This window comes from Pogona vitticeps, chromosome 11 (genome assembly GCF_051106095.1).
Source record: "Pogona vitticeps strain Pit_001003342236 chromosome 11, PviZW2.1, whole genome shotgun sequence".
NCBI classification, from domain to species: Eukaryota; Metazoa; Chordata; class Lepidosauria; order Squamata; family Agamidae; genus Pogona; species Pogona vitticeps.
Window position 1 is genome coordinate 23,918,602 of NC_135793.1, and position 10,447 is coordinate 23,929,048.

The window sequence follows — 10,447 nt, forward strand, 5'->3', positions numbered from 1 at the left end:
TATGCGAGGAGCGTGGGGTGGGGCAGAATATTCTTATTTTTGACTCCAGCTGGGGCCCAAGGGCGGCCGGCCTCAGCGCGCCCTTCTCGCCCGCAACCGCCCTTTCCCCACTTGAGCAGCCTCCCGGGAAGAGACAGCGCATGCGCACCCTCTTCCCCCCCTCCACCCTTCAGGGGGAGGAGGGACTCCCAGGGCTTCCGTCGACGCCGCCCCCGCCCAGTGCGCATGCGGGGCCGAGGAGGAAGAGGCGAGAAAAGAAAGTCCGAAGGGAGGAGGAGGAGGAGGAGGTGGCTAGCCGGCGCGCGCAATGACGTCAGAGAGCGTGCGCCGCGCCGTCTGTCGCCTCCTCCCCTCAGACCCCGCTTGGCCAGGGCTCTCTGGTCGTGGTGGTGTTTTTTTTTTCCCGGCAGCCCTTGCGGCCAGTGACGCAAAGTGGGCGGGGAAAGCCGAGCGCTGCCCGCCGGCCCGCTGAAGGGAAGAAGAAGGAGGAGGCGGCGGCGGAGGAGAAAGAGGAGGAGGGCAGCTTCTGAGGCGGACAAAAGAGGGAGGGAGGCAGGCAGGAGGAGGCGGCGGGCCTGGCGGAGAGCGGTAAGCGGGGGCATGAGCGTCCTTGTGGGGGGGGGGAGGAGGAGGTAGAAGGGGGGCAGGGACCGTCTCCCCCTCGGTTCCAGCACCTAAGGGGTTAAAATCTCCACAGCAACCCCCAAACCGGCCCTCTATTGGGGGGGAGGGGTGGTTGGTCAGGTGACCCCCCCTCAGGTCTGCTTGGGTTGGGGTTGGGGGGCCTCCCCTGGGTAAGGGTCCCTATCTGTGGGGGAGGGGGGGGTGAAAGGGAGAGAGGGGGGGCTCCCCCCATCCCACCCTTCAAGGGGCTGAGATGGGGGGGGTTCTGGAAGGGTCGCTCGTTTTCGTCTGGGGGGGCGGCTTTGCTCCTTCCCCCCCCCCCCGGTGCTGCTCTCTATGGGGGGGTGAGGAAGAAAGAGGAGGTGGGGGTTAGTTAGGAGGGGCTCTTACCTAAATTGCTTGCAAGGAAGCCCTTGGCTTTTGGGGGGGGCGACTTGGCTTGTGGGGTTCTTGAGGACTTGCTCCTTGACAGAGGGAGGTGTGTATGTTTGTATGTGTCTGTCTGTAGGGGGTTGTTTTCCCCCACACAGATTTATATAGAGCTGCTTGGAGAGGCCGCCGCCGGTTCCTCATAAGGCGGCGTTTGCAGAGTTGCATAAGGGGGTAACCCTTAACCCATGGAAAGAGGCCTCCTTCTTCGCCTTGTATGAAAATGAAAATCGACACCTGCTGTAGTCCCAGGGAAAGCTGGCGGAGAGAGCGGCCCCTGGGGACCCTCCGCCATTTGGTCTGGACCTCAAGACCTTTTTTATTGTTATTACTGAAGAGATCACCTTTTTTGGTCTGCTGCTGGCATCTTTAAAGGCTTCTGGCATCTTTAAACTTAGAAATCAAGAAATCTGTTATTCTGTAAGGTGCCACATGCCTTTTCCGCCCCCCCCCCCCCCCAATCTTTGGTTCTTGTTTTTGTTATGATCTGAAGGTGGAGCTGCCGGGCCCTCCACCCCCTTACTCCTCGGCTGCTGTTTTGACAAGGCTGGACCCTGTCCCTCTCTTACTGGTAAACACGGTCACATGACTGCTGGGCTGGGACATGCACTTTCTCTCCCATTCATTTCTTGGGTCCCTTTTCCCTCCCAGGTGTAACTGAACTCCATCGGAAGGGGTGTGCTTAGCCAGTTCTCTTGGAAATCGGGAGCATCCTTAATTTGAAAATGAGGCAGTCGGCAAGGGAAAATTGGGGAGTGTGGGAATATATTCCAGCTGATGTTTAAGTACTAGTGAAGCATATGGTTTCCAAGAACAATAGAATGATTAACCACGGAGGCATCAGAATCCGTTCTACCGCACTTCCTGGCTTCTGTTGGCGTCTCTTACAAATAATTTTCTGCAGATGTCATTTCAAGGAATTATAATTGTGAATGACTCCAGTGTGTTCTCATAGTAGTGTCTCTGCAAGTTATTTTATTAGTCAGGGACAAAAATTATTACATATTATCTTGAGTTCCCATATGTTCTTGTATTATCTGTTGTTTACAGTGAAGCCAAGAAAAGCCTTGATGATGATGATAATGATGATGATGATGATGATAATAATAATAATAATAATAATAATAATAATAATAATAATAATAATAATAATAATAATAATAATAATAATAATAATAATAATAATAATAATAATAATAATAATAATAATAATAAAGTCTTGTCAATTCTGACTTATGGAGTCCTTTTTCAGGATGTTCTAGGTAGATAATACTCAAGTCATTTGCCATTTCCTTCTTGTGGCAGCCCCCTGGGGTTATGTGTAGCTTGCCCAAGGCTACATAGTCTGTTTCTACTCAGAGGAGATACAGTGGGAAATCAACCTCCCAACCTCTGGCTTTGTAGCCAGATGCCTAAACCACTGAGCTATCCAGCCAGCTTACATAGCATATGCAATGTAACATTTTTCACAATTCTCACACCTTGTTGATAATTCACTATTATTAATATGACTATCCAACTCCTTTTCTCATTAATCGAGATCTAAAGACTTATGATACCTACTGCCATGCAGTTGTTGAAAGTAGCAGCTGCAATAAATGTGTATAAATAATATTTTTAAATATGTAGGTTACATATACCTTAATGTCAGTTATGGTGAAAGAGTACAGTGGTGCCTCGCTTAACGGGCGCCCCGTTTAATGACGAAATCGCATACCGACGAACTTTTTGCGATCGCATTGCGATGTTTTAAATGGGGAAAAATCGCTTTGCGATGATTGGTACCCTGTTTTGCTTACCGATTATTGCAAAGCAATAATTTTCCCCCAGCTGATCGGTGGGTCCAAAATGGCCGCCGAATTTAAAAAATGGCCCACCCGCTGTGTTTAGGGACGGGTTCCGCGCTTACCGGGCAGCGAAAATGGCCGCCGTATGGAGGATGTGTGTGAATTTTTGTCAACGAATAGAGAAGGGACGCTGAGCATTTACTGCCTTTACCTCTTAAATTTTCCAGAAAATTTATGGACATCCTAAACATAAACCTCGTCTAGCTGGCAGAGATTCTCTCTTTCCATTCATGTGAGAATGATGCTTTAGTTTCTCCTCCTTGATTTTATGTTGATAGCATCCTGAAAACACGTCAGCACTAGTCTTACGAGCCACAAGTTTTGTGCTCCTCATTACTAAAAGACTCAATTCGGCATCTGAATACTGTACAGTATTTAGTTTTATCCTTGTTCGTCTTATAGGTGGTTCTTTGTTTGGAGTTGTATCGAGATTTCAGCAACAAACTGGATATCTGGAAGGGCTTAAAGAGGCTGCACATGGGAGAATTATATTCTGATATGAGGTTATGACTTCTGTTGAAGTCAGACCAATGTGGAAAAAAAATAAGATACCTCTCTCATTTTGTACTAATAAAATATGTATTACCTATTCTGCTTGTGTTTAACATGCTGTATTTTGCAGCCTGAAACACTGTTATGATCAGACTTCAAATAAGAGCAATTAAGAAGTATTTTGTTCCTACTCCCCCTTCTTGCATTGATAATATGTCTACAAAAGACAGTGTGTGTCCTTTAAAGACTGTCATTAGGGGGTCTACCCAAGTGGAAGTCCTTCTCTCTCAAAAAGCCTTTCTGTCACACATGGAAGCCAAAAAGAATTGGGCTAATTGGAAGACTTAAGGTGACTTAGACTCTAAAGAAGCTTTTAGGCAAATGATTAATTTCATTTACATATATTACTCTACAATTGTTTAGAAACATGTGCAAACTAACAGAGTTACATATGCTCTCTGTGTGTGTGTTCTCCCTCTTTCTCTCTTCAGGTTTGCCAAGATGCTTTCCGATTCTTAAATTACTGTGAACCATAAGTGTCTGCAGACTCAGCCATCCTAAAAGCAGAAGGAGTACCAAGGAAGACTCGGTGCCAATGCAGCAACAAAAAAGACAGCCAGAGTTAGTGGAAGGAAATCTTCCGGTCTTTGTGTTTCCCACTGAACTTATATTTTATGCTGATGACCAGTCAACGCACAAGCGAGTGTTGACTCTGTACAATCCTTATGAATTTGCCTTAAAGTTCAAAGGTGGGTCTCAAGTACTGCTCCATTTAAGGCCCGCATTAGGGATTGAATTGTGTTAATCCTAATTTTTAGAATGCAGAGAAATGGCAAGTAAAGTAATAATGACCTGTGTTTGTTATAGCTATGTGTAAACTGACACCTTGTGGTCTCTTCCATTTCAGTTCTTTGTACAACTCCAAATAAATATGTTGTTGTGGATGCTGCGGGTGCAGTGAAACCTCAGTGCTGTGTTGATATGTGAGTAAAAATAGTTTTTTCTTTATGCCTCGTGAATAGCAGTACAGTGGTGCCTTGCTTGACGATGATAATCCGTTCCAGCAAAATCGCTGTAGAACGAAAAAGTCGTCAAGTGAAAGAAAAAAACCCATTGAAATGCATTGAAAACCGGTTCAATGCATTCCAATGGGTGAAATACCTCATCGTGCAGCGAAGATCCTCCATAGGGCGGCCATTTTCCGGTGCCTGTTAAGCAAGGAATCCGTCTTAAACATAGCGGGGAGCCATTTTGAGAGATGCCGATCAGCTCTTTTAAAATAGTCCTTTAGTGAAGAATCGGTTCCTGAAGCAGGGAACTGATCATTGTAAAGCAAATTTTCCCCATTTAAACATTCTTTTGCGATCGCAAAACCTCATCGTAAAGTGGATTCGTCATGGAGCAGGGTAATCGTCAAGCGGGGCACCACTGTATTTGAAAAGGTTGCTCTCTTAAGACGGTAGTACCCAGAATCCTCAGCTAACATGCATCACTAAGGCATTTTCCCAATTCAAATGCTTAGCAGCTAGAATTCTGAGAGTTGCAGCACACACCACAAATCTGCACACCTCTGGATTTCATCTCTCTAAAGAAAGGCTTTCAAGTTTTTTTACTTCTGACATGACCCCATGATCTGCTTTTCTATCCTCTGCCTTCTGTAGTTACTTGAAGAAGAAAGCAAGCTGCTTTGGTTGTGCCTGGGAGTTGTAGTTTTCAATTCGCCCTTCATAGAACCTAATGGCACTGAGAATACAACTCACAGCATCCTCTGTGCCCCAGAGGTTGTATAAAGGTTGCCTCTCAAAGAACTACAACTCCCAAGTACTGCAGCAGCTTTCTTTTTCCTATGGTAAGAACAGAGGGGAAAAATTGGGGAAGCCAGGGGTGGGAGTGTGGTGGTCTTGAAGGTAAATAACCCACAAGCCTTTCTCTAGGGGAGAGAAACCTGGGGTAGATTTGTTTCCCCTTGGCTGCAACGCCCAGCGTTCTGCATGCAGAATCCTTGGATAATTCTGGTCCTTCCTGAGACGCCTTCCTAAGTCATGCGCGATAGCATAAAACCGTATATTTCACACAACTTCCCTTGTGCTTTGGAAAGATTTGCTAAATTAAGAGTTCATGCACATGAACTGGAGGCCCCGCAGACCTTCACAGAACTGTTGCGAGGAGGAAGCATGGGCATCCCTTGTAGCTCCATCAGACAAAAACTGGGCTAAAAGTGTAGCAATCTCATCTTGGTTCTGTGGTTATGAACCAGTTTGCTCAGGGTTAGGTGTCACGATAAACTATGGTTAATCTCAAGCAAAACCCAGTGTAATTGCCCCCATTTGCCCTGAAGCACAATGCAGCCTATCCCTCCCTCCACCCATTTAATGGCAGGCCAGTAGTCTGGGCAGCCACAAAATAAACAAACACAGGTGCACAAAAATAACAATAAGCATACAAAAACAAAAGCCTAGTGTCTAACTAATGTCAAAATATTCACAAGAAAGCAGAACTGAGAACATTTGATCTGATACTAAACAGTAGATTTTCAACCTAAAGCTGTCACCAAATGACCTTAGAATTCGGTTAAGGTGGAGAGAGGCTTTCAGAAGACCTGGGAGAAGACCCAGATTTCAATCTGCTTCCTGATGCAAAGGATGCTGGGGCTTGGCGCTCTTCCACTGGAAAAGAATTCCAGAGTGAGGCAGCCACTCCTGAGAAGGCCCGGTTTCTAGTTGACGACTTCCAGGCCTCCCTTAGAGTGGCCACCTGTAATCTATGAGTGAACAAGGCCATAGAGCAGGAGTGAGATGGGGGAGGGCCAGCTGCTTGTTCCTCTTGCTGCCTTTGATTTTTACGGTGCAGTTGTCTCCGGTAGATGTTTTCTGTTTCTGTGCCGGTCCACGTGGGCAACCCGAAGGCTTTGCTTCTCTTCCAGAGTGATTCGGCACAGAGACGTCCGACCTTGCCACTATGGCGTGATAGACAAGTTCCGCCTCCAGGTCTCTGAGCAGAGCCAGAGGAAAGCGTTGGGAAGGAAGGAAGTCATCGCCACACTGCTTCCCACTGCAAAAGAGCAGCACCAGAAGGAAGAGGAGGAGAAAAGGATCAAGGAGCACTTGACGGAAAGTGTCTTTTTTGAGCAGACGTTGTGTCAGCCAGGTAAGTCCGGAGCACCAGAGAACACGCAGGCTCAACTCCTTGGTTTTATATATTCTGTGGAGTGAAGGGGGTCCCTCTTTCAGCCCAAAGGACCAAATTCACTTTCAACAAAATCCTCGGGGGGGGGCATGTTGCAGTGGTTGGCAGGGCCCAAGAACAAGCTTGCAACTTTAAGAATGCCAGCATCTAGAACTCTGCTGCCCATCATTCAGCCCTACGAGAGGGATTTCAAGCTTTTGGAATGGGAAAACTCTATATGTACGTGGGTCTTGGGGGGGGGGTTGCATTCATTCTCAAGACCTCACCCTTCTTCTGAGTCATCTCACGTTCATCACCACAAAGCTTTTGTCAAGAACAGGTGCTCTGTTTAAGGTTCTTAGGAGTAACTAGCAAAAGGTTAGTCTTTGTGATGAAGGGTGGGTGTGGGTGTTTACGTGGGTGAACCGTCACTTTACATGCTTCACTTCTGCGAGTCGCAAGCCAATCCTATCTGTAAAAGAAAAAAAATCAAAGCGTGTTGCTTATATACGGCCCCATAGCTCTTAAAGGACTCTCTGGACAGTTTACAATTTAATTGTGCAGGCTACACATTGCCCCCGCCAAGCAAGCCAAGTACTCAGTTTACTGACCTCGAAAGAGTGGAAGGCAGAGTCAACGTTCAGCTGGCTACCTGGGACTGAAGTCAGGTTGTGAGCAGAATTTTGGCTGCAGTTCTGCAATTGAACTAGTGTACCACTAGCCTGCACAACAGTGTTTTCTTGAAGTTCAGCACTTCATGCTTGTGGACCGGTAGGTGTGAGGGCCAACCAGCTTCACTGGCTTTCAGCCTGTTTCTATTATAGTAAAGACGCTGGTGCGACCTTTCAAAGCATATAGAATTCAAGTGTAGCATGTCCAAGACACCGCCGTGCCCTCTTTAAAACCACCCTGTTGTTCAAAATCTTCAGCAGAGGCTCTCCTAGGCATTCTTGGTTGTGGGGCGGGAGCAGCAGGTGGAGACAGAGAAGGTTCTGGGAGAGTTGAGCCTTACAGTGTGTGCAAGCAGTTGTGTATTTACGATGGCAAGAAAAAGCCAACAGAAGCTGGAATATGACACTGTTCTTCAATGCTGAATGTTTTTCCTTTCCTCCCCACAAGATAACAGAATTGCCTCATCGGGGCCAAGTTTACTCACAGTCTTCCTGGGAATCGTGTGCATTGCGGCTCTCATGCTTCCCACCTTAGGAGAAGTGGATTCCCTGGTGCCTCTCTACCTCCATTTAAGTGTAAATCAAAAGTTAGTAGCTGCTTATGTATTAGGTACGCATCCTTTGTTTTTGTTTTTAATAGCCCGTTATGAAACTTGCACAGCATTCCTGTTTTAACGGGGCAGGGCAAAACAATAAAATCATATGACAGTGAATTAGTTGCACGATGCCACTGTCAGCAGAATGCACCTATTAGAACATTTTTAAAGATCCGTCTCGATTGATTGGTTCTTGCCCAGGAATAGTTGTTTAAAATGGCAGCTCCCCAAATTGCGCTGCTGTCAGGGGCAATGGCCATGCTAACGTCTGGTTCTGAAGCTGGATTCTGATAAAAAAGGGACTTTTTCAAGTTATGGTGCCGGTGTACAGTTAAGCTTCCAAAGTAAAACTATGTTATGAAATTTCCAGTTAAAACGAATATAGGTTGTTACATACAGCTTCCCCAACTGTCTCTTTCTGAGTTTAATAATGTCGGTAACTTGTCACGTTAAACTAAAACAACAATTGATGTTTTCCTTAATTCTTTTAGGTCTCATCACCATGGTTATCCTGAGAACATGAGTGATAATTTAATTGGATGTCAAGATTCTTCTTTTTTTAACTGTTATAGATTCACATCATGAATGTGGACTGCCTTTGACTCCCCATTTGGCTCATTAAGACGCTACAGCAAAAAATGATTCAGTGATTTACAGTACCTTTTTAACAAAAGAAAGCAAAAAAATAAAAATAAAGCAATGTTCTAACCATGTTTAACTGAAAAGACTCAAGCACTTGGAGGTGCTGCCGTTACAGACCGTTCTGCATTCTTCGGTGAAATGCATCGAGAGAAACATTTATTCTTACGCCGCCTGTACAAAAAAAATATGATTAAAGTAATACTTTATTGTTTTTCAATTCATGTTCACATCTGTGGTTTGATCGCCATAAGAGCCAGCAGTCCTGTCTACAATGTTTATTTATCTACGCCATGCCTGTAAGTATTGCACTTAGTGTTAAATGACTTTATATGCAGATAAACACCAGGATGGTTGGAACATCATACCATGCTGACCGTGAAAGCTTTAAAACAGCAACCACCAGGCAGTATCATGTTTACACAGGGAACTAGTCCGTTCATACATCCTTCACCAGTGTGGGACACAGGGCTTGTATGCAGCTCTGGTGCCCATTCCTGGGAAGCACAATGGCCTCAGTCCGACATGCTGATGCTCCCTTTGATCAGTTTCAGCAAAGAAGACCTTGGTACAGAATCTGCCCTGCTGGAGGGGGATGAAGACTAAACATTCCCTTATTTGGTTCTATTGACTTGATTATGTATAGCAACGAAGATAAAGCCTCTGTCAACGTATGTGTAATTTAAATATGTGCTTGAACTTTTTTTTTTTTGCAAGACACAAGGATTTATTTCTCCAGGTTGTATACTACTACTTTTACATGACTTGCCCATGGAAATAAGTTATTGTTCACCTGACACCCTCTAGTAGATATTCTCTGTCTAGTTATGGGGAAGGTGTCCTCTGGTTTCCCCTCCCCGGGCCCGGTTTCTACTGTATTTTAGTTCGTTCGGTCTCATCCAACCATGTTTTTTAAAGAGCTAATGCACTTTGAGCTGTGTACGGAATGTTTTGGAGAATTAAACCTTTGCCCCCCCCCCCCGACTCTTGAGTGTTGTAGTTCACCTCTCTGTATGCCTGGGAAGCTGGGAAATTATATTGCAGTGAACTTAGTCAAATTGCTAAAGGTTCCTGGCAGTGGTGCCAAACATTTACGCCGCCCGAGGGCCTGGCCGAAGGGATGACTTGTATAATTTTCAGAGCTCCTGGTAGAACATTAAGGGGTTGAATTCTCATGAGAGTTTTGTCACTCTCCAGTGTGACTGTGAAGTGGGGGGGGGGAATCCTGCACCAGCTGCAACAGAACAGACAGCTCTCTTCCCAACCAAGTTAAACAATGGGTAAGTTTTGAAAGTTTTGCCTTGTGTTTGGCCGGAATGTAAATGCTGCCGTGTACGTGAACCGTGTGTCGTTGCACTTCTGTAACGGCAAATGATTTTAAGTGCCCAGACAGTCGAGCCTCAGGGTTCAAAGAGAAGGTTCTGGTCTCTGCAACGCAGTTGCAGCCAGGTTTTGTTCAACCATCCATAAACAGGCTGGCTTGCCTTTAGGAACGCAAAGAGGGTAATGAAATAATGGATCACATGCTCCAGCCCAGACAGAAACACCTCACGAAGTTCTTGCGCACACATTGCCCAAGAGGGCTTATTTACCAAGTTATGAAATACCAACGTGGCACCACTGTTCCATCTTCCTGACAGGAGGTTAGAAAGAGGACAAACCTTTGCACACCAGGAGGTCTTCTGCGGCTTTTTAAATAACATCTAGGGAACGGGCTTCTTTTTTCTCTGAAGCCTGGCTTGCAGCTCTCTTGGGCTGGCTCCAGTGCTACACCAGTGACTGTAGAGAAATTTCCTTCCCTTCCTATCCCCTTTATAGCCCTCTGTGCCGTCCCCAAACCAGCTCCTGTAGGGATTCCAGCCTTTCTGAGCTATTTGGGTGGTGGTGGTGAAGGACTAGATCACTCTTTCAACATGCAGGAATTGTTTTCATGAAGACTGAGGAAGTCCCATGTCTCGTGTAGTGGTAGGCAGTAACATCTTTG

The 10,447-nt window shown here is 45.8% G+C and overlaps 1 protein-coding gene across 1 annotated transcript; it reads left to right on the forward strand.

The window, feature by feature from the left end:
* Positions 1 to 448: 448 nt before the first annotated feature.
* On the forward strand, positions 449 to 9,443 carry MOSPD1 (motile sperm domain containing 1). Its single transcript, XM_020810325.3, has 6 exons — positions 449 to 588; positions 3,884 to 4,141; positions 4,300 to 4,375; positions 6,316 to 6,539; positions 7,677 to 7,838; positions 8,316 to 9,443. Exons 2-6 carry the CDS (start codon positions 3,988 to 3,990, stop codon positions 8,345 to 8,347), a joined length of 648 nt encoding a protein of 215 aa, XP_020665984.1. The 5' UTR covers positions 449 to 588; positions 3,884 to 3,987; the 3' UTR covers positions 8,348 to 9,443.
* Positions 9,444 to 10,447: the final 1,004 nt, after the last annotated feature.

What these genes read in the sequence shown, in the direction of transcription:
- MOSPD1 (XM_020810325.3), top strand. Translation starts at nt 3,988, where the DNA reads ATGCAGCAACAAAAAAGACAGCCAGAGTTAGTGGAAGGAAATCTTCCG. An exon ending in ATTTGCCTTAAAGTTCAAAG is followed by an intron (nt 4,142 to 4,299) that starts GTGGGTCTCAAG and finishes CTTCCATTTCAG; the next exon opens with TTCTTTGTACAACTCCAAAT. An exon ending in GCAGACGTTGTGTCAGCCAG is followed by an intron (nt 6,540 to 7,676) that starts GTAAGTCCGGAG and finishes CCTCCCCACAAG; the next exon opens with ATAACAGAATTGCCTCATCG.